The sequence below is a fragment of the Thunnus maccoyii genome, chromosome 18, assembly GCF_910596095.1.
Source record: "Thunnus maccoyii chromosome 18, fThuMac1.1, whole genome shotgun sequence".
NCBI classification, from domain to species: domain Eukaryota; kingdom Metazoa; phylum Chordata; class Actinopteri; order Scombriformes; family Scombridae; genus Thunnus; species Thunnus maccoyii.
In genome coordinates, this window is record NC_056550.1 from 29,747,078 (window position 1) to 29,771,650 (window position 24,573).

The 24,573-nt window shown below is 40.0% G+C and overlaps 3 protein-coding genes across 4 annotated transcripts in view; 2 read left to right on the forward strand and 1 right to left on the reverse strand.

Annotated features, from left to right (window-relative positions):
- Window positions 1-254: 254 nt before the first annotated feature.
- abi3a (ABI family, member 3a) lies at window positions 255-15,785 on the forward strand. Of its 2 annotated transcripts, XM_042394050.1 has the most exons (12): window positions 255-1,456; window positions 3,061-3,194; window positions 4,224-4,394; window positions 4,961-5,143; window positions 6,463-6,524; window positions 6,723-6,776; window positions 7,979-8,280; window positions 9,038-9,157; window positions 9,283-9,417; window positions 10,572-10,736; window positions 10,964-11,089; window positions 14,362-15,785. In XM_042394050.1, exons 2-12 carry the CDS (start codon window positions 3,063-3,065, stop codon window positions 14,523-14,525), a joined length of 1,614 nt encoding a protein of 537 aa, XP_042249984.1. In that variant the 5' UTR covers window positions 255-1,456; window positions 3,061-3,062; the 3' UTR covers window positions 14,526-15,785. The 2 variants fall into 2 exon arrangements, with proteins under 2 accessions (XP_042249984.1, XP_042249985.1); XM_042394051.1 differs by lacking the exons at window positions 9,283-9,417; window positions 10,572-10,736 and having other exon boundaries at window positions 260-1,456.
- Window positions 15,786-18,477: 2,692 nt separating this feature from the next.
- On the forward strand, window positions 18,478-19,281 carry LOC121884738 (harpin HrpN-like). The gene has a single exon (XM_042393710.1). It carries the CDS (start codon window positions 18,478-18,480, stop codon window positions 19,279-19,281), a length of 804 nt encoding a protein of 267 aa, XP_042249644.1.
- Window positions 19,282-21,916: 2,635 nt separating this feature from the next.
- The window catches only part of LOC121884388 (DELTA-sagatoxin-Srs1a-like), a 5,604-nt gene continuing 2,947 nt past the window's right edge, over window positions 21,917-24,573 (reverse strand). The window contains exon 4 of the mRNA XM_042393174.1: window positions 21,917-23,025. Coding sequence (XP_042249108.1) covers window positions 22,608-23,025 — 418 coding nt within the window. The 3' untranslated portion in view covers window positions 21,917-22,607. The remainder of the gene's footprint in view (window positions 23,026-24,573) is intronic.

The following is a 24,573-nucleotide window of genomic DNA, read 5'->3' on the forward strand; positions in this document are numbered from 1 at the left end:
TATACATTATAACTATTATATACATCATATATTTTATATACATTATAACTATTATATATTATATATTATAACTATCATATATATAACTATTATATACATTATAACTATTATATATATTATATATATTATAACTATCATATATATTATAACTATGATATATATAATATCTCTATCATGCTGCTGCAGGTGTAATGTGTCGCTGTGAGCAGCAGGTGGAGCTGCAGACTCAGATCAACAAACAGCTTCACTGATGCTGATTGGTTGAAGCATCAGCAGTGTTTTAATGTGGGGACGGAGCGAGCGCTCTCACTTCTCTCTAAAGGCTTTGATGTGAAACAGGAAGCTGTTTGTGCAAAGCAGGTTCATTCAGAGAGGAGCAAACACAGGCGGGAGGTCTCACTCCGACTTTATTTATCAATCCAAAAAACTTTCACTTCTGCTGGCGGCCTGTGTGCTTTTCAGGATTGAACCCTTTCCAGGAACCACAGGGGTCCTTGGGGATCCCTCAAGAGATTCCAGGGTCCTTGAAATGAGTCCTGGAGTCCTTCTAAAGTCTCCGGGGTCATTGAAAGTTAAATCTGGATGTTTGTCATTGCTGTTTAAGTCCCTTGAAGTTTTCCAAGGTTCATAATCTCCTGGATGCTTCTGGAGTTTCCAGGGACCTTGAATGAATCCTGGAGTTTGTCCAGGGTTTCCAGGGATCCTTAAAAGAGTGAAAAGGGTCTTTGATTTCCTGAAGGGGTTTAAGGGTCCTTGAAATGGTTGTAGGAGTTCTTCCAGAGTTCCAGGATCTTTTTAAGGCTGTGTTCATCCTTCAGGAGCGTTCAGGATCCTTGAAATGGACTTCCAGAGTTTCCAGGGTTCTTTATATGAGTTTCTTGAATTCTTGTGTGAAGTGTTTTGTTCTTCTAAAGATCCTGAAGATCCTTGAAAATATTAAGGAAACTTGTGAGGGCTATTTGAGAAATTCCAGGGTCCTTGAAAGAATTCCAGGACTTCTTGAAATGGCTCTAGGGGTCCTTGCAGAGTTGCAGGATCTTTCTGAGGGTTGGTTTTGTCACTCAAGTGATTCCAGGAGTTTTCAGGAGTCCTTGAAAGGTTCCAGGAGTCCTTGAATTGGGTCCTGGCATCCTTTCAGAGTTTTCACTGGTCTGTGCAGGAATTCCAGGATGCTTTAGAGGACTCCTGGGGTCCTTCAAGATATTCCAGGAGTCCTTGAAATGTTTCCGGCTTGCGTTCAGAGTCTCAGAGGGTCAGAGGTTCCAGGATGTTTGTGAAACAGTGGTGAGAGTGAGTCATCGCCTGCAGCACAGAGGATCTTTGGCAGCATGTGTGAGAAGAATCAAACCAGCAACTCTGAGACAAACAAGACAAACTAGACATCAGAGGACGTCCGAGGACTCCGTCTGAGCTGCAGCTTCTTCTTCTCTTCAGGTTTTTCTTCTCTGCAGCTTCGGTGAGTTGAAACGTCTTTAATGAACTTTCATCAGGATTCTGATCGTTAAAGTTAAAATGATCAAAAGTTCATCAAGTGTTTGAAACTTCCTGCTCGGTTAAAGGATGGCGGCTGACGACAGACCAGTCGGCACAAACCAGTTCATCAGACTTCTTAAAATCATTTCCAGACTTAAATTTAGTGGATTCAAATTATTTTCATTATTATTGTGTTTGTTTAATATTCCTGAAGTACAAATACTTCAAACATCATCTTCTGTCAGGTGGAAAAATCTACGTGCTGAACGCATCACAGCCGCCGGATTTATTTAATAATAACAATAATATTTATAACTTCCTGTTGGATGTAAACAGCTGTTACAGCTGCTGATGAGATCCAATAAACCATCCAACAAGCTTTACTACGAATGATGTAGTACTTCAAGATAAAGACGTGTATAAGTACAACATGTCTGACCTCATGTAGTACTTCAGGATAAAGACGAGTATAAGTACAACATGTCTGACCTCATGTAGTACTTCAGGATAAAGACGAGTATAAGTACAACATGTCTGACCTGATTTAGTACTTCAGGATAAAGACGAGTATAAGTACAACAACATGTCTGACCTCATGTAGTACTTCAGGATAAAGACGAGTATAAGTACAACATGTCTGACCTGATTTAGTACTTCAGGATAAAGACGTGTACAAGTACAACAACATGTCTGACCTCATGTAGTACTTCAGGATAAAGACGAGTATAAGTACAACAACATGTCTGACCTCATGTAGTACTTCAGGATAAAGACGTGTATAAGTACAACATGTCTGACCTCATGTAGTACTTCAGGATAAAGACGAGTATAAGTACAACAACATGTCTGACCTCATGTAGTACTTCAGGATAAAGACGTGTACAAGTACAACAACATGTCTGACCTCATGTAGTACTTCAGGATAAAGACGAGTATAAGTACAACATGTCTGACCTCATGTAGTACTTCAGGATAAAGACGAGTATAAGTACAACATGTCTGACCTCATGTAGTACTTCAGGATAAAGACGAGTATAAGTACAACATGTCTGACCTCATGTAGTACTTCAGGATAAAGACGAGTATAAGTACAACAACATGTCTGACCTCATGTAGTACTTCAGGATAAAGACGAGTATAAGTACAACATGTCTGACCTCATGTAGTACTTCAGGATAAAGACGTGTATAAGTACAACAACATGTCTGACCTCATGTAGTACTTCAGGATAAAGACGTGTATAAGTACAACAACATGTCTGACCTCATGTAGTACTTCAGGATAAAGACGTGTATAAGTACAACAACATGTCTGACCTCATGTAGTACTTCAGGATAAAGACGAGTATAAGTACAACATGTCTGACCTCATGTAGTACTTCAGGATAAAGACGAGTATAAGTACAACATGTCTGACCTCATGTAGTACTTCAGGATAAAGACGAGTATAAGTACAACATGTCTGACCTCATGTAGTACTTCAGGATAAAGACGAGTATAAGTACACCATGTCTGACCTCATGTAGTACTTCAGGATAAAGACGAGTATAAGTACAACAACATGTCTGATCTGATGTTTCCTGATCAGAGATGAAGGATCAGAACTTTACAGACGACGTCTTAAAGATCCTTCAGGAAGCTCCGAACGCCCGGAAAGCTCTGCTGGAAAACTACGACAACCTGATGAAGGTGTCCGAGTACTGCAACAGCAACTACATACAGGTACTAATACTGCATACAGGTACTAATACTGCAACAGCAACTACATACAGGTACTAATACTGCATACAGGTACTACTACTGCAACAGCAACTACATACAGGTACTGATACTGCATACAGGTACTAATACTGCAACAGCAACTACATACAGGTACTAATACTGCATACAGGTACTAATACTGCAACAGCAACTACATACAGGTACTAATACTGCATACAGGTACTGCTACAGCAACAGCAACTACATACAGGTACTAATACTGCATACAGGTACTACTACTGCAACAGCAACTACATACAGGTACTACTACTGCAACAGCAACTACATACAGGTACTAATACTGCATACAGGTACCACTACTGCAACAATAACTACATACAGGTACTAATACTGCTACAACAACTACATACAGGTACTAATACTGCATACAGGTACTACTACTGCTACAACAACTACATACAGGTACTAATACTGCATACAGGTACTACTACTGCAACAACAACTACATACAGGTACTAATACTGCATACAGGTACTACTACTGCTACAACAACTACATACAGGTACTAATACTGCAACAGCAACTACATACAGGTACTAATACTGCAACAGCAACTACATACAGGTACTACTACTGCAACAACAACTACATACAGGTACTAATACTGCTACAACAACTACATACAGGTACTAATACTGCTACAACAACTACATACAGGTACTACTACTGCTGCAGCACTGTTAATGCCAGGGTAGGCTAACAGTTTCCCTCTGCTGCTAGTCTTTATGCTAAGCTAGGCTAACAGTTTCCCTCTGCCTCCAGTCTTTATGCTAAGCTAGGCTAACAGTTTCCCTCTGCCTCCAGTCTTTATGCTAAGCTAGGCTAACAGTTTCCCTCTGCTGCTAGTCTTTATGCTAAGCTAGGCTAACAGTTTCCCTCTGCTCCCAGTCTTTATGCTAAGCTAGGCTAACAGTTTCCCTCTGCTCCCAGTCTTTATGCTAAGCTAAGCTAACCCTGTGTCTCTTTTAGTCAGGTGAGGACAGCATGAAGGCGTTGGAGGAGACGAAGAACTTCACCACCCAATCACTGGCCAGCGTGGCGTACCAGATCAGCACGCTGGCCAGCAGCGTCCTCGGTCTGCTGGACGCGCAGACCAATCAGCTGCGCCACATGGAGTCCTCCATCAACCTGATTGGACAGGTGAGAGTACAGCTACTGGTCCTGTTGGTCTTCAGCTGTGTGATGTCACAATAACCCTGATGATGTCACAGTGATGACATCAAACTGGAGGTGGAGTTTGTTTACTTGAATGTTAACGAGAGGCACAAACTGGAGGACGCCTGCGTCACCATGACAACAGGTCCAGGTCATCCCTGCATGTGTGTATATGCATGTGTGTGTGTGTGTGTGTGTGTGTGTGCGTGTGTCTGTGTGTGTGTGTGTGTGTGCACTCCTGCTGTTCTCCATTTATCTGCTTATACTTAGTTACTCAGTTGTATTTCTACTGGTTTATTCTCAGTGGTATTTGTGGTATTTCTACTTTGACCAGTTTAAAGGATCTGAGGACTTTTTCCGTCGATGTTAGTTATTTATTTTTGTTATTAATCTTTTCATATTTTAGTCAATAAAAGGTCAGTGTGAAGAGTTTCGTCTTTAAATGTCAGTTGATGTGAGACAGTGAATAACGTTGATAAGTGTGTTTATTGTTTGGAGAAGGAACCTTCCTGATGTTTAAACGTTGAGCTCAGACTGAATCTCGTCCTCAGACGGTGGAGATGCACAAGGAGAAAGTTTCCCGGAGAGAGATCGGCGTCTTCACGGCGGTGAGACGAGTCCCACGCAGCCACAAGATCCTCCCTCCTGCTCCTGCCGGCACGCAGCCCCGCCCGCCGTACAGCCGCCGACCAATCAACTACCAGCAGCTGGACAGCGTGGGCCACGGCATCAAGGTACCCGTATCACTGTTTGTTGTCCTGAAACTCACAAAAACCACTGATGCACAACTTCCACTGGAAAAATAACTGAAGATAAAGACAAGATGAACACTCGGTTAAAGTTTCACCGTCTGTAGAGATGCAGGCGCAGTTTAACAGCCCAGCGGATGATTTATTGGAACTGTTGGGGTTAATAAAGGTCAGATATCACTAACGAGTGCTGTGTTGAAGCTCACTATCAGATGCTGTGAGTTAAGAGAAGACACAGAGAAAACATTCACACCAGAAGAAAAGCAGAAGTAGGTTTGTCTCTGACTGGAGTCTCTGCTGTAGGTGTGATGCTAACAGGAAGTGGCGGCTGCAGAAACCACAGAAGCAGAAGTAAAACTGCAGTAAAGGTTCCGAATTCAAACTTTTTCTTCCTTCGCAGCGTCTCGTCCTGCTGGTACAAACAAACGCAACAAACTCAGATTAAACTCAACAAATGCACCTGGTTTACATTTAACCTTTGACTTATCAGATTGTGAATGAATGTAAACATATATATAATTCATCATGTTTACATTCAAACACAATATGAGACTGAAGTTACAAACACCGTCTGTGCTTTTGAGTTTAAATCCTCCATAAAGACTCTGTCACATGACCTTTCAGGTTCAACCTGCTGATGATGTCAGAGCAGATAGTCAGACATCAACACACTGAGTTTAGTTTGTTTACCGTCTATCGAGCGTCGACCAGAAGCCGATAATTCAGGCTGTTATTTAAACTTTAGGTGTAGTTTCACCAAACATCAGAAACCGGTTTTATTCTCTGGTTCCAGTCAGTCAAACATTCAGTTAAAGAACATTTTAGCATCATTACTGAACAATATTATGAAAGTGGAAATCAAAGAGCTGATGAGGCAGTTTGGTCCCTCTGTGATCCCGTATCTTCTACTTGAGTTATTTTCCTTCCAGTCTTGTTGAAACTCTGATATTATTTCTACTGTGTTGATGGAAACACTGAGATTAATAAGCAAGAAATGTTTCATTCTAAAGGCAATTAAACTAAATTAACTAAACATATAATAGACTGTTTCACTGCGCTGGATGCAGCAAAGTGTTTGTTTAAACTTTTCACACACAGTTTCAGACAAATAGTGAAACACACACACACACACACACACACACACACACACACACACACACACACACACACACACACACTCAGCTCTTTGTTGAGCGTGGGAAAATGTTTAGAGACTAATTAGAGCTGCCAGTGTCTGAGAGGCTCCATTGATGCTCATTCATGTCTCTGTGCCCCCCCCCCCCCCCTCCCCCGCCCCCCCGCAGGTCTCTGGGAAACAGTCGGACAGCAGAACAGGAACGATCCGTAAACATGGATCCTCCGTCAGGTTCAGTCTGATTCTGCTGTTTCTATTCTGACAGTTTCCTCTTTCACATGCTGATCGGACCTCCAACAGGAAGTCTGACTGTGGTTTACTGTCTGTGTGTCTGTGTGTGTGTGTGTGTCTGTCTGTGTGTGTGTGTGTCTGTGTGTGTGTCTGTGTGTGTGTGTGTGTGTGTGTGTGCATGTGTGTGTGTGTTTTCAGGTCCAACAAACCTCCAGAGCCGGTCCAGTGCCCGGTGGCGCCCCCTGTCAGCCGGTAAAAACCCTGAGTGTGTTTTATGTTTTAGAGAAGAAAAATCTTGTATGTTTGATTTAATTCTGCAGGATTTATTATTTGGCCAGACTGACTCTCAGTGGTGGAAAATAACGACGTACATTTACTCAAATACTGAAGTACAGTTTAGAGGTATTTGTACTTTACTTGAGTATTTCCATGTGATGCTACTTTCTACATTTCAGAGGGAAATATTGTACTTTCTACTCCACTACATTTATTTGACAGCTTTAGTTACTTTTCAGATGAAGATTTGACACAATGGATAATATAACAAGCTTTTAAAATACAACACATTGTTAAAGATGAAACCAGTGGTTTCCAACCTTTTTGTCTTTTGACGTCTTACAAAAAGCAGTGTGTAGTCGGGGTCACATTTCACATGTCTATGAGTTGTTAACAGCTCCACCAAATAGTGATTTTTCCCTCTAAACTTCTCACATGCTTTCATTTCAATAAATGTTCAAATGATCCAATATTTCAGCAAAAATCAAAGATTAGAGAAAAAGTCCAAAAACTGAAAACAGATTTGTGTATCAGAACTTTGTTTTTTCTTCTTTCCTCTCCCATTAATCATCTCACCACCCCTCAGATTTATCTGCTGACCCTTTGGAGGGGCCCGACCCCTAGGTTGGGAACCACTGGACTAAACTAGCTAACTGTATATAAAGTAGTGTAAACTAGCTCCACCTCCAGCAGCTACAACAGTAACATGCTGCTCTAACACTGATGCTTCACTATTAATAATCTAATGATGTCATATATAATAATATATCAGTCAGAGGGACCAAACCACTACTTTTACTGCAATACTTTAACTACATCAAGCTCATAATACTTATGTACTTTTACTGCAATACTTTAACTACATCAAGCTCATAATACTTATGTACTTTTACTGCAATACTTTAACTACATCAAGCTCATAATACTTATGTACTTTTACTGCAATACTTTAACTACATCAAGCTCATAATACTAATGTACTTTTACTGCAATACTTTAACTACATCAAGCTCATAATACTAATGTACTTTTACTGCAATACTTTAACTACATCAAGCTCATAATACTTATGTACTTTTACTGCAATACTTTAACTACATCAAGCTCATAATACTTATGTACTTTTACAGTAATATGATGAAGACGAGCTCAGAGACTTTTCTTATTCTTTCTCTCAGCTCCAGTTTTGGGACGCCCGTTGCTCCGCCCACCATCCCCTCCACCTGGCAGGCTCCACCTGAGTGTGACATCATCACCACGCTGCTGGACGAAGCCCCACCTCCTCCTCCTACACCTGCCGAGATGTTGGCTCAGGACCATGACGTAGCTAACTCCTTGGCTCCGCCCCCTCCGCCTCCTCCACCTGACTTGTCTAGCGAGATGGTGGCCCCACCCCCTCCCCCTCCTCCACCTCCTCCTTCAGGAGCGCCATCCAATCACAGTGTTCCACCACTGGCCCCGCCCCTCAGTCTCGAGACAGGTGAGGATAAAACAAAAAAGTCTGGATTAGTTAAATCTGGATTAGTTAAATCTGGATTAATTGAACCTGGATTAGTTAAATCTGTATTAATTGAACCTGGATTAGTTAAACCTGGATTAGTTAAATCTGGATTAATTGAACCTGGATTAGTTAAACCTGGATTAGTTAAATCTGTATTAATTGAACCTGGATTAGTTAAACCTGGATTAGTTAAATCTGGATTAATTGAACCTGGATTAGTTAAACCTGGATTAGTTAAATCTGTATTAATTGAACCTGGATTAGTTAAACCTGGATTAGTTAAACCTGGATTAGTTAAATCTGGATTAATTGAACCTGGATTAGTTAAACCTGGATTAGTTAAACCTGGATTAGTTAAATCTGTATTAATTGAACCTGGATGAATTAAACCTGGATTAGTTAAACCTGGATTAGTTAAATCTGTATTAATTGAACCTGGATTAGTTAAACCTGGATTAGTTAAACCTGGATTAGTTAAACCTGGATTAGTTAAATCTGGATTAGTTAAATCTGTATTAATTGAACCTGGATGAGTTAAACCTGGATTAGTTAAACCTGGATTAGTTAAATCTGGATTAATTGAACCTGGATTAATTAAACCTGGATTAGTTAAATCTGGATTAATTGAACCTGGATGAGTTAAACCTGGCTTAATTATAAATAAAAAGAGTGTAAATCCATCTCTGGTCAAACTGAGTGACATCATGATGACATCACGTCTCCTCTGTCTCCTCAGTGGTGGAGGAGAACTTCCTCCCCCCTCCCCCTCCTCCCTCTGGTGATGACGGCTTCCCTCCGCCGACCAGTGAACTGCCAGCCCCGCCCCCTCCACCTCCATCCATCCAGGAAGTAGACGGTACCGAAATGTTCCTCTTTCATAACAAACGTCTGCATATGATGAAGCGTCGCGCTGCAGCAACCTCCATCTGACCGTGTGTTTCTCTCAGCTTCTTCTTCTTCTTCTGTGGTGTTTTTCTTCAGTGACCCTCTCCTCCAGGAGGAGTCGCCGTCGTCGCTCGCCCCCCAGCACTCGCTCTCTCTCTATGAGGGTCCGCTCTGGCCCCGCCTCCCGCTGCCGCTACACTCGCTCTCTCTTCCTGCCTGCTGTCCAATCACGTAAGCTGATGGAGGGCGCTGCTGTCGTCCAATAGAAACTCAGCAGAGCTGACAGATGACAGATAACAATAGATTTTAAAAATCTGGTTGTTTTAGCAGCAGTTAGCATTAGAGTCCTGGAGGAAGTTCCAGGAGTTCTTAAGGAGTTTCCAGGGGTCACTGAGAAGGTTTTACAGGGTCTTTTAGGAGGTTGCAGGGCACCTTGAAGGGTTTTGAGAGTTATTGAGGAAGTTCAGAGGATCCTTGAGGAGATTCCAGGAGTCCATGAGCAATTGTAAGGGTCCTTAAGAAGCAATGGGGACTTTTTGAGTAAGTTATAGAAGTGCTTGAGGAGGTTCTAATGTTCCTTGAAGTCACTGAGGAAGTTCTATGAGTCCTTGAGGATGTTCTAAGGGGCCTTTAACAGGTTCTAGGAGTCCTTGAGGACAAGATCAGGCCCTTGGGGAGGTTCCAAGTGTCCTTAAGGAATCCTTTATTTTATTTCTGTTTTTGAGTGACCTCTGGAAGTGCATGAGGTTCTAAGGGTCCTTGCAGTCCTTGAAAGGGTTCTAGGGGGCGTTGTGTAGAATCCAGGAGTTCTTGAGAAGGTCCATCAGGAGGTTCTAGAAGGTCCTAGGGGTCCTTGAGAAGGATGCATTAGTCCTTAAAAGATTTCAAAGGGACCTTGAGTAGATTCTTAATGTCCTGGAGGAGTTTCTATGAGTGCTTGAAGAAGGTTCTATGGTCCTTGGGAAGGTTTAAGAGTCCTTGAATAAGTTTTAGTCTCTGAGGTGGTTATAGGGTCCATCAGGAGGTCTAAGAGTGCTTGAAGAAAATTCAAGGTGTTGTTGGGAAGGTTGCAAGTGTCCTTCAAGTTTTAGCTGTTCTTGTGAACGTTCTAGGGAGCCTTTAATAGGTTCTAGCAGTTCTTTAAGACGATGCCAGGTCCTTGAGGAGATTCCAGGAGTCATTAAATAAGTTCTAGGAGTCTTTGAGAAAGTTTGAGGGGTCGTCTCAAGTCCTCAACAAAGATTAGCGAGTACCTGAGGAGGTTCCAGGAGAACCAGACCTTTAAACAGGGTGCAGACAGAGGATCACTCGCTCTCATTAATAAAAACCACAACCAGTTGCTGCAGTGATGTTTCTAACTCAGCTCCTCTCTGTCTGTCTGTCAGTGATGATACCTCCTCCTCCCTCCTATCCTCCCCCCAAAGCTCCTCCTCTGCCTCCCCCCTCCTCCCCCTCCTCCTCCTCCCCCTCTTCTTCCTTCCTCCTGCTCTCCCCCTCCTCCTCCTCCTCGTCACCTCGGCTCTGCTTACCTGCTCGCCTCGAACACCTGGGTAAGAAAACAAATCCTGCAGCTGGTGGTGCTGGTATACCGGCTGTAGTTCTGGGAGTAGAACAGTACTTTTAACAAAGTAGTAAAAAAATCAAATAAAAAGTACATTTCTGTGTTTTATTGTACTGCTGCTATACTCTTAGTATTACTCCCCGTTCAATCTCGGCCTACTAACATCTGACTGGCCAATCACAGCCGTCACTCACAGTTACTGTACGGTTCTGTTAGACCTGGAGATCCCAGTCCCGCCCCCTCCTCTCTTGGACTATGAGGGTGGCTTTGATGACATCATGCCCCCCCTCCCTCCACCAGTGGACTACGACACCAACGCCCCTCCAGATTACCTGGAGAAAGGTATTACTACTACTAATACTAAGACTACTACTACTAATACAAATACCACTACTACTATTACTAATACTAATACTAATACTATTGTTATTACTGACAGCCCCCACATTACCTGGAGAAAAGTATGAGGGTTTTACACATGTAAATACAGATGTAAAAAATCTGATATTACAAATGTTAAAATAGATATAAATATTACAAATATAAGTATAGATATAAATATTACAAATATATAGATATAACAGATATATACACAGATATTACAGTTAAAAATATTACAGTTGTAGATATAACAGATGTATACACAAATATTACAGTTATAGATATAACAGATATATACACAAATATTACAGTTAAAAATATTACAGTTGTAGATATAACAGATATATACACAAATATTACAGTTAAAAATATTACAGTTGTAGATATAACAGATATATACACAAATATTACAGTTATAGATATAACAGTTATATACACAAATATTACAGTTGTAGATATAACAGATATATACACAAATATTACAGTTATAGATATAACAGATATATACACAAATATTACAGTTAAAAATATTACAGTTATATACACAAATATTACAGTTAAAAATATTACAGTTATATACACAAATATTACAGTTAAAAATATTACAGTTGTAGATATAACAGATATATACACAGATATTACAATTATAGATATAACAGATATATACACAAATATTACAATTATAGATATAACAGATATATACACAAATATTACAGTTAAAAATATTACAGTTGTAGATATAACTGATATATACACAAATATTACAGTTATAGATATAACAGATATATACACAAATATTACAGTTATAGATATAACAGATATATACACAAATATTACAGTTAAAAATATTAGTTATATACACAAATATTACAATTATAGATATAACAGATATATACACAAATATTACAGTTAAAAATATTACAGTTATATACACAAATATTACAATTATAGATATAACAGATATATACACAAATATTACAGTTAAAATTATTACAGATATATACACAAATATTACAATTATAGATATAACAGATATATACACAAATATTACAGTTAAAAATATTACAGTTGTAGATATAACAGATATATACACAGATATTACAATTATAGATATAACAGATATATACACAAATATTAGAATTATAGATATAACAGATATATACGCAAATATTACAATTATAGATATAACAGATATATACACAAATATTACAGTTAAAAATATTACAGTTATAGATATAACAGATATATACACAAATATTACAGTTAAAAATATTACAGTTATAGATATAAAAGATATATACACAAATATTACAGTTAAAAATATTACAGTTATAGATATAACAGATATATACACAGATATTACAGTTAAAAATATTACAGTTGTAGATATAACAGATATATACACAAATATTACAGTTAAAAATATTACAGTTATAGATATAACAGATATATACACAGATATTACAGTTAAAAATATTACAGTTGTAGATATAACAGATATATACACAAATATTACAGTTAAAAATATTACAGTTATAGATAAAACAGATATATACACAGATATTACAGTTGTAGATATAACAGATATATACACAAATATTACAGTTATAGATAAAACAGATATATACACAGATATTACAGTTGTAGATATAACAGATATATACACAAATATTACAGTTAAAAATATTACAGTTGTAGATATAACAGATATATACACAGATATTACAGTTAAAAATATTACAGTTGTAGATAACACATATATATACACAGATATTACAGTTGTAGATATAACAGATATATACACAAATATTACAGTTAAAAATATTACAGTTATAGATAAAACAGATATATACACAGATATTACAGTTGTAGATATAACAGATATATACACAAATATTACAGTTATAGATAAAACAGATATATACACAGATATTACAGTTGTAGATATAACAGATATATACACAAATATTACAGTTATAGATAAAACAGATATATACACAGATATTACAGTTATAGATAAAACAGATATATACACAGATATTACAGTTATAGATAAAACAGATATATACACAGATATTACAGTTGTAGATATAACAGATATATACACAAATATTACAGTTATAGATAAAACAGATATATACACAGATATTACAGTTGTAGATATAACAGATATATACACAAATATTACAGTTAAAAATATTACAGTTGTAGATATAACAGATATATACACAGATATTACAGTTAAAAATATTACAGTTGTAGATAACACATATATATACACAGATATTACAGTTGTAGATATAACAGATATATACACAAATATTACAGTTAAAAATATTACAGTTATAGATAAAACAGATATATACACAGATATTACAGTTGTAGATATAACAGATATATACACAAATATTACAGTTATAGATAAAACAGATATATACACAGATATTACAGTTGTAGATATAACAGATATATACACAAATATTACAGTTAAAAATATTACAGTTGTAAATATAACAGATATATACACAGATATTACAGTTAAAAATATTACAGTTGTAAATATAACAGATATATACACAGATATTACAGTTAAAAATATTACAGTTGTAAATATAACAGATATATACACAGATATTACAGTTGTAGATATAACAGATATATACACAAATATTACAGTTAAAAATATTACAGTTGTAAATATAACAGATATATACACAGATATTACAGTTGTAGATATAACAGATATATACACAAATATTACAGTTAAAAATATTACAGTTGTAAATATAACAGATATATACACAGATATTACAGTTAAAAATATTACAGTTGTAAATATAACAGATATATACACAGATATTACAGTTGTAGATATAACAGATATATACACAAATATTACAGTTAAAAATATTACAGTTATAGATAAAACAGATATATACACAGATATTACAGTTGTAGATATAACAGATATATACACAAATATTACAGTTAAAAATATTACAGTTGTAAATATAACAGATATATACACAGATATTACAGTTAAAAATATTACAGTTGTAAATATAACAGATATATACACAGATATTACAGTGAAAAATATTACAGTTATAGATATAACTGATATATACACAGATATTACAGTTATAGATATAACAGGTACATATGTATGTATGTGTGTGTGTACTGCTGACTGCTGCGTGTAGCATCTCACTGTAGTTCTCCTGTGTGTCCAGTGGTGGCGCTGTACAGCTACGAGGCGTCGAAGTCCGATGACCTGGCCCTCACTGAGGGTGACATCATCTACCTGACACGTCGCCATGACAACGGCTGGTGTGAGGGATTCCTCAATGGCAAGCAGGGCTTCTTCCCTCAAAACTACGTCCAATCATGTGGCTAGACTGAAGCCCCGCCCCTGACAGTGATGTCATTTCCTGTCCTCTGTACGTCTGTCTGGTCACATGACTGAATGAAACTTCTGCCTGTTATTGTGTGTTTTTACTTTTTCTCTTCATCCAGAGTCTCACGTTTGGCTTCTTTAGCAGAACTAGAACTAGAGCAGGAAGATCTGATCCCAGTCTATTGTTGTAGAAATTTAATGTGTGCAGGTTATTGATTACAGCAGGTTATTGATTACAGCTGATCACTTTGAGTCCTTTCACCCAGACAGAAAATAAAAAGACAGAAAAACTTTAAGAACTTTATGGCTGTAATTAAAACAAGCACTCTGGTGTTATTCTATATTTTTCTTATCGTCAGCAGATCTGATGCTCAGAGTCAAACCAACAACCTGCTCGTCCGTCTCTGAATACTTTCCCCCTCTGTCTGTGTCTCTCAGCTCAGAGCTGATTGGTTCCTACTGAAGATCCTTAAAAACACCTCACACATATATAGCATAATAGCACTGTAGTAATATATAGTACAGTAGTAATATATATAGTATAGTTTGTTTCACAAAGGCAGCATGAACATATTGTTAGAAAGATAAATACAGACAGCAGAAGGTTAAAGACGTGGGCTTTGTTGACAAGAAGAAAAATATAGAACATCAGAGATTTGATGCTGAAAGTGAAACTATCCTGAAAAAACAAATTGATGTTAAGACGCTCAGAAAGCAAATAATCAGACACATCTTTACACGTTTGTGATGAATAAATGTAGAAATATATCTGTTATTGTGTGTATAAGGTACAACAGACATTAGATTGAGAAGTGGGAACAGTATTTACAAATCAGTATTTTGTGGTATTTATTAAAACATCCGTATATAACGTGAACCAGACGGCAGCAGAACAGAGTTTATTTATGCAAAGCTTAACAAACTGAGTCATTACTGCTTTTAGTTTAATTTTCTTGCTCAGAATCTGATCAGAATCAGCTGATTGATTGATGCAACACACACACACACACACACACACACACACACACACACACATACACACACACACACACACTGTAGAGCTCAAACTAAGAATTATAAACATCATCAGTGTTTATTTAACAGTCACAATATAGTTTTATTTAAATGATAAAAGAGAAATAATGAAGTATTATGACTATTATACAATTACAAATAGTAAAATGATCAATAAACATGAGAATTAATAATGTAACACCAGTATTGTGTCTGTAAATGATCAATAAATTAATGAATGTTTAATTGAAGTTTTGTTTGTTTTACTTGCTTTTTGTTGTTTGTTTCTTGTTTTAAAGGTTTTAATGTTGACAGTTTCTTTCTGGTTGAATCACTGATCCTCATATATCAGTAAATTATATTTAATTATACAATAAATGCAAATCAAACAGAGTTTATTCAGCAGCGTGAGCAGACAGCTGTACTGTCTCACTGCAAACACTTACATTTCTACATTTTAGTAACTAATTTAGACTAAATAAGAGCACAAGTCAAAACAAACATGAGGACATGAACTTACTGATGTGTTATCAGAAGAAACTTCAGCTTTACTGGCGTTATGATGACGTCCAGCATCGTGGAGTTTATGTCAATCATTTGTTTGGAAGCTTTTTAATGAGTTTGACTCTTATTGTTGGAGGTTTATCTCTTATCTCTCTTTGTTCTCTGTTAAAGGTCAAACATCAGTGTCTCATACAGAAGAAAAACAGAACATCATAATTTGAATTAAAGCAGCAACTGAACACTAAATGTTGAGATTTAAATACCACGGAATTTAATTCTAAATAGTCACTTTCAAGTTGTGAAATTTTAAAAACTTTATTTCCAGTATATATTTATTTTAGGTTCTCAAGTCAGATCTAAAAGTTCAAGATGTAAAATTCAGATCTGAACATCCGGGATGCCGAGGAAAAGCCTATTAGCTTACCAAACATCAATCATGTGATCAGCTCAGGTCAGGAGAGAACATGGATGTATAATAAGAACTGTGTCTCTTTATGATCCGTGTATGAAGTATAATTCATCTCAGATCAGTCGTCTTGTATGTTCTTCAGATGCTTTTCCATGAAGCACTCAAACATTCACACAGTGTGAAAACATACTGTACAAACAGTGGTACATATATGTGTTTATACATATATACACACACACACATCACACAGTCATGTACTTTCCTGACCTGAACTGGTCACATGATTTCTTTCTACATTTCTCCATTTTCAAAAACAAACCTCAGCACCCATGTGACATAAGAGGGAAATGAAAACCACTTGATACTAATAATAAAAATAAGATGAAATAGATAGTGAAACTAAAAATACATAGAATGCATAATAAAAGATGGAAGATAAAATCCACTGACACATAAAATAGAGTTAATACTGAATAATAATGATAATAAATAAATAAAAACAAGTTAAAACAGAATACATAGAATGTATAAAATGCAACATTTTAAAGAAGTGCAGTAGTGTTTAAGTGTGAAGCAGACTGAGAAAAGCCAGTTAAAGACTTAAGTGAAGAGATACGTTTTTAGCTTTCTTTTAAAGATATTTAGGATATCTATCAGTAGTTTGTTCCACAGTTTTTGGGCGTTACTGATGAAGGCTGCATCCCTGATCTTCTTTCAGCGGTTGCTGGAATCTCCAATAAACCAGCAGCAGATGATCAGTGTTCTTGAAGGCAGATAGTTAATAAGGGAGTTAGCACGTAGCTCAGTCCGAGTCCATTAAGGGCTTCGTATGTGTTCAGCAGTGTTTAAAATAAATAAATATGTCAAAGAGACGATAAAGGACTTGCCTACTTGCCCACAGGAGCATGATGGGGGATTGATGAGGAGCATGATGGGGGATTGATGGGGGGCATGATGGAGGGCATGATGGGGGGCATGATGGGGGGCATGATGGGGAGCATGATGGGGGGCATGATGGGGAGCATGATGGGGGGCATGATGGGGGGCATGATGGGGGGCATGATGGAGGGCATGATGGGGGGCATGATGGAGGGCATGATGGGGAGCATGATGGGGAGCATGATGGGGGGCATGATGGGGGGGCATGATGGAGGGCATGATGGGGAGCATGATGGGGGGCATGATGGGGAGCATGATGGGGAGCATGATGGGGGGCATGATGGGGAGCATGATGGGGAGCATGATGGGGGGCATGATGGGGAGCATGATGGGGGGCATGATGGGGGGCATGATGGGGGGCATGATGGAGGGCATGATGGGGAGCATGATGGGGGGCATGATGGGGAGCATGATGGGGGCATGATGGGGGGCATGATGGGGGGCATGATGGGGGCATGATGGGGGGCATGATGGGGGGCATGATGGGGAGCATGATGGAGGGCATGATGGAGGGCATGATGGGGGGCATGATGGGGAGCATGATGGAGGGCATGATGGGGCCATGATGGGGAGCATGATGGAGGGCATGATGGGGGGCATGATGATGATGGGGAGCATGATGGTGGGCATGATGGGGAGCATGATGGAGGGCATGATGGTGGGCATGATGGAGGGCATGATGGAGGGCATGATGGGGAGCATGATGGGGAGCATGATGGGGGGCATGATGGGGGGCATGATGGGGAGCATGATGGAGGGCATGATGGGGGGCATGATGGGGAGCATGATGGAGGGAATGATGGGGGGCATGATGGGGAGCATGATGGAGGGCATGATGGGGGGCATGATGGGGAGCATGATGGAGGGCATGATGGGGAGCATGATGGAGGGCATGATGGGGGGCATGATGGGGAGCATGATGGGGGGCATGATGGGGGGCATGATGGGGAGCATGATGGAGGGCATGATGGTGGGCATGATGGGGAGCATGATGGAGGGCATGATGGTGGGCATGATGGGGAGCATGATGGAGGGCATGATGGAGGGCATGATGGGGAGCATGATGGGGAGCATGATGGGGGCATGATGGGGGGCATGATGGGGGGCATGATGGGGAGCATGATGGAGGGCATGATGGTGGGCATGATGGGGAGCATGATGGAGGGCATGATGGGGGGCATGATGGGGAGCATGATGGAGGGCATGATGGGGGGCATGATGGGGAGCATGATGGAGGGCATGATGGTGGGCATGATGGGGAGCATGATGGAGGGCATGATGGGGGGCATGATGGGGAGCATGATGGAGGGCATGATGGTGGGCATGATGGGGAGCATGATGGAGGGCATGATGGGGGGCATGATGGGGAGCATGATGGGGGGCATGATGGGGGGCATGATGGGGGGCATGATGGAGGGCATGATGGGGGGCATGATGGGGGGCATGATGGGGAGCATGATGGAGGGCATGATGGGGAGCATGATGGAGGGCATGATGGGGGGCATGATGGAGGGCATGATGGGGAGCATGATGGAGGGCATGATGGGGAGCATGATGGAGGGCATGATGGGGAGCATGATGGAGGGCATGATGGGGAGCATGATGGAGGGCATGATGGGGAGCATGATGGAGGGCATGATGGGGGGCATGATGGAGGGCATGATGGGGAGCATGATGGGGGGCATGATGGGGGGCATGATGGGGTGCATGATGGGGAGCATGATGGGGGGCATGATGGGGTGCATGATGGAGGGCATGATGGAGGGCATGATGGGGAGCATGATGGGGGGCATGATGGAGGGCATAATGGGGGGCATGATGGGGTGGATGATGGAGGGCATGATGGAGGGCATGATGGGGAGCATGATGGGGGGCATGATGGGGGCCTGATGGGGAGCATGATGGGGGGCATGATGGGGAGCATGATGGGGGGCATGATGGGGGGCATGATGGGGGGCATGATGGGGAGCATGATGGGGGGCATGATGGAGGGCATGATGGGGAGCATGATGGGGGGCATGATGGGGTGCATGATGGGGAGCATGATGGGGGGCATGATGGGGTGCATGATGGAGGGCATGATGGAGGGCATGATGGAGGGCATGATGGAGGGCATGATGGGGAGCATGATGGGGGGCATGATGGGGGGCATGATGGAGGGCATGATGGGGAGCATGATGGGGGGCATGATGGGGAGCATGATGGGGGGCATGATGGGGTGCATGATGGGGAGCATGATGGAGGGCATGATGGGGGGCATGATGGGGGGCATGATGGGGGGCATGATGGGGGCATGATGGGGGGCATGATGGGGTGCATGATGGGGGGCATGATGGGGAGCATGATGGGGGGCATGATGGAGGGCATGATGGGGGGCATGATGGGGGGCATGATGGAGGGCATGATGGGGGGCATGATGGAGGGCATGATGGGGGGCATGATGGGGGGCATGATGGGGAGCATGATGGGGGGCATGATGGAGGGCATGATGGAGGGCATGATGGGGAGCATGATGGAGGGCATGATGGGGGCATGATGGGGAGCATGATGGGGGGGCATGATGGAGGGCATGATGGGGGGCATGATGGAGGGCATGATGGAGGGCATGATGGGGGGCATGATTGTAAAATATCCCAGTAAGTTATGATGAGCCATGAACCAGCATTTGTCCCGAGTTCAATCACTCGGTGTCCCAGCTGTTTTTTTATCAGTGTCGAATGCTCTGGCCAGCTGGAGGCAGACATCTTTGCCTGTCCATTGTAACCGAGCGAGGAGAAGGTCCCGCCTTCTCCATGATCAGCTAACTTTGTTAACTCTTATTGTTTAATAAACACTGGTATGTTTAAAGAGATTCTTTTGTCATTATTGTGTTTATGTATTGTGAAGAGCGGCTGATTGAGGGAGTCAGAGCTCCAATTCAAACCTTCTTCATTCACCTGTGAATGTTGATATCCCTCATATTAATATTCTAGATTAACTCTTTTATGAGACTAACTTATATAACCAACCGTGCTCCTCACACATCTTAAATTAATAATTTCTCTGATAATTATGAATTATTACTAATAACCAAACGCACTCCTGCCAGATCCAACAACTGCATTTGAGAATTTCACACACTGTTTGGAGAATCATGATTTTTCATTTAAGGATTGAGCCAAAGCAACTGAAAATGAAAAGTGACATTATTAACTAAAACCTGATATGAAATATAAACATCACTGAGGAAATGCCATTATGAAATAAAAGTTGACTTTAGAAGTTTAAATGTCTATAATTTAAATAAAACTGTTATTGTCAGGTGGGTGAGTGGAGCAGGTGACAGCAGGCAGGATCAAATATTTAATGAAATAATTCAAAAGTCACAGGAGACTCTGAGACCAGGAACAATGACCATAACCACAGTACAAACGCAGACGACTCAACAGACACCGAACAGAAAAAGAGGGGAGCTGATTGGCTGGGGAAACACAGGGAGCTGATTGGCTGGGGAAACACAGGGAGCTGATTGGCTGGGGAAACACAGGGAGCTGATTGGCTGGGGAAACACAGGGAGCAGGGCAGAGGGTTGTACTACGAAGCACGTTCAACATACCCAGCCTTTCTTTGTGTGAGCTGGATCAACAAACCCTAAACTCACGATCAGAGATAATTTATATCACGACGGTAGTTATGAACTTTCTTTGTTAACTCAGGCTTTCTGCTTCAGGTTCTGTGCGCGTCCCCATGAAAGGGGGCGTTTGGCGTCATTTGACTCTTTTCCCCCACGAAATGGACCAATCACGTGCCGCCTGCTTCAGTCAGGAGGAACAGATCATTATAACGGAGAGATATGAAGAATATACCAGCAGTCTTAAACAAATCAGGTGGTCAGAGAAAGGGCGGCGCTTTATTGCCGATTTAACCCGAAATTAAAACCTGCTCCGGACCAGGTAAAGTTTGCAGCATAAGTTACCATGGTGATGTAGCAGGTTAACAGAGTTACCATGGTGATGTAGCAGGTTAACAGAGAGTAACCATGGCGATGTAGCAGGTTAACAGAGTTACCATGGTGATGTAGCAGGTTAAAAGAGAGTTACCATGGTGATGTAGCAGGTTAACAGAGAGTTGCCATGGCGATGTAGCAGGTTAACAGAGAGACACCTTCATGACATTGAAACCCTGCAGGCTCGACACACCTCGCTAACCCGCTGATCTCGCTGCGTAGTCCAGCCCTACGAAGGACTCAACAGAAGTGCAACACAGGAAACCTCAAAGAGTCCAAAACACACAAAGTCCAGGCAGGATGAGACTGTTACATGAAAATAAATGATGGAATAACATTTCATAATATTGAGGTGAGTTTTAATATTTCCTTCAGTTGTTTCACTAAATAGTTTGTTCGTTTATGTATTTAAATCATTTTATTCATATTTCATGTTTTCTTTTATTTATTTAACATTGAGCACTTTCATAGTTTTGTTCTGTAGTAATTTGACATTAATGTTCAATTTTGCATTTTGTCAAATTAACAAACACACTTCAGACCATTTTATTAATGTTCAGATTTTATTTGTCTTATAGACCTGAGTGACTGAGAACAGATGTAGAGATATATAGATAGAAACATTTAACCAGACAGTCAACCAGTTTTCAACCACTCAAATAACCAGTATTTAACCAGTCATTTAACCAGTCAGTTAACCAGTATTTAACCAGTCAGTTAACCAGTATTTAACCAGTCAGTGCAGCACGTTTTTTAGTTTTTAGATAAAAAATCAGTTCAGTAAAAATGTGTTTGATCGCATCAACATTTGAGTAGATTAATTTATTTGACTTAAACTAACTACTTTCTGTTTTACTGGGCCAACTGGGATTGATTGATTGACTGATAGATAGATAGATAGATAGATAGATAGATAGATAGATAGATAGATAGATAGATAGATAGATAATGCAGAAAGAATCAGGCCTGACAGGTTTGTAGCAGGTAGGAAATGTTGATTGTCTTCATGTTCTGTTCTCTGTGGTTTAAAATAACGTGCACTCTGACAGCTTTGGAACTAAATCAGGACACACTTTCTAAAACATATTAAGTCTTTGTTTAACTGGTTATTTTACATTTAAAAGCCCCGTTATCCCAATTCAAAGGCAACTTTACATTCTTTTAGGGGCGTTTTACCCCGAGCCCCCGTTCATTTCCAACCCTGGTTGCTTAAAATTTCAACTTTCTAACTTCACACTTCGCAAACTTGCACCTTGATGACAGGTTGGTAACTGTCTGACATGGAGGCTTTGATGGTAACAAGTTTACTTTCGTAAATCAGACTGCCGTCTGCAGCTTTACCTCTGACAAACCCTTCCCCTACATCGTAATACATCTTATAATAAAGATCATAATCACATGTTGTGGCCATGTCAAAGACTCCCACCGCATACCAGTTAGAGTACCAGTTGAAATCAAAAGGATTAGAGAACATGACAGCTATTTTTCCATCGTTTAAATTTGTGGATCCATTCAGTCGATTGTAGGTGAAGACTCCAACAGATCCACAGGCTGCGCCAGGAGTCTTGATGAACAGAGCGCTGCCAGATTTAGAGGGGTCAAGCGTTGGTGGAAAAGGTGTTTCACAGAATCCACTGTAAGTGTACCAACTGGTCACAGAAAGAAGAGAAACATTTTAGTGACTAAAAGACAACAGATAGATTCATTTTTGAGTGTTCAATACAGACATAATGTGTGGAGCTGGAGGCGGAGGGAAACTGCTAGTTTAGCTCCATTAAAAGAGAAAAAATAAACCTTTAACCAGATCCAAAGCAAAACAATTTTTTTAACACAATATAAAGTCAATGACATCTCTGAATTGGGCTACAAATGTATGCTGATGATACAGTTTTATTTGTGGCAGCAAAAACACCTACTGTTGCTGCAGCCAAACTAACAGACTGCTCGGGCAAGGTGGCACACTGACACTTCCTGCCAAACACTGAATGTTTGAAAAACTGTCTCTATGTGCTTCTCAGCCAGAAAAATCACAATCACAAACACTTTACAAGTGAGGATAAAACACAGTGAACGAGAGACAGTTCAGGAGTTTAAGTATCTTGGAATTGTTTTGGACCCTCAGCTAAGATTTGACAAACATAATAAAGTTAGGTAGAATCTTCAAACCTTTAGGCAAATCAGACACTGATTACCATTTCATACAACTCTATTATCTATACATGAAATGATATTTTCACATCTCTCATACTGCATAACCTCTTGGTCTCAGGCATTAAACCACTAACAAACCTTTCTAACCAAGCTATCAAAGTTCAAGAAATACCTGAGATTTCATCATTACAATATTGTAAAAAGTATAATTTTCTCAGTTTTGATCATTTTATTAATTACTCCAACCTCACACTTACATTTAAATGTCTCCACCATCTAGCTCCACCCATCCTCAACACTTTCATGACTAGACGTCACTATACTGCCACTAACACCCGAAATACACCAGAAGGAAACTAGAATTAGACACTGTCAGACTTCCTTTGATCAACTGCGTTCTCCATTAAAGGCACAACCCTCTGAAATTCCCGACCTGCCAGTTCAAAGCAGGTTCTGGATTTTAAAATGTTTCCTACAACAGTCAAGTCCAGTTATCATGACACCAACTAGTCATTATTTGTTCATGCTAAAATGTTTTGTGATATGTTTTGTCTGTTGTCATTGATGGTTGCTGCTCTTGCTTTATTAATATATGCACTGATTTTAAACTGTAACATCTCATTTTAATGATTACTTGACCCGTCAATGCCCATCAAGGGACTGGTGTTGGACATTATTTTTGGTTATATACACATGTACAGCACATCGTACAGTGCTTCTGCAACATCAATGTTGCTCTGTACTTGTCCCTTACAAATAAACTAATAATAATAATAATAACATAAAATCACAGACACATTTGAATGGGGGTGGTGCATTTAGGCTGTGGGAGGGGGGACTACATGGGGTTCAGCAAAAAACCTCAGCAGCTGCTCAGCAAGAAGTTGAACCACAATCAACTTTTGCTAAAATGCAACACGACGTCATTTTAATCACTCATGTTTAAAAAGAAAAGGAGAGAGAACACGCGTACGCACAAGAGAAAGCAGTGGTGGTCAAGCAAAGAGGGAGAGGGAGTGGCGGTAGTGAGAACAAAGCTGTGAATC

What these genes read in the sequence shown, in the direction of transcription:
- abi3a (XM_042394050.1), top strand. Translation starts at nt 3,063, where the DNA reads ATGAAGGATCAGAACTTTACAGACGACGTCTTAAAGATCCTTCAGGAA. An exon ending in AAACATGGATCCTCCGTCAG is followed by an intron (nt 6,525 to 6,722) that starts GTTCAGTCTGAT and finishes GTGTGTTTTCAG; the next exon opens with GTCCAACAAACCTCCAGAGC. An exon ending in GTGGCGCCCCCTGTCAGCCG is followed by an intron (nt 6,777 to 7,978) that starts GTAAAAACCCTG and finishes TCTTTCTCTCAG; the next exon opens with CTCCAGTTTTGGGACGCCCG.
- LOC121884738 (XM_042393710.1), top strand. Translation starts at nt 18,478, where the DNA reads ATGGGGGGCATGATGGGGGGCATGATGGGGAGCATGATGGAGGGCATG.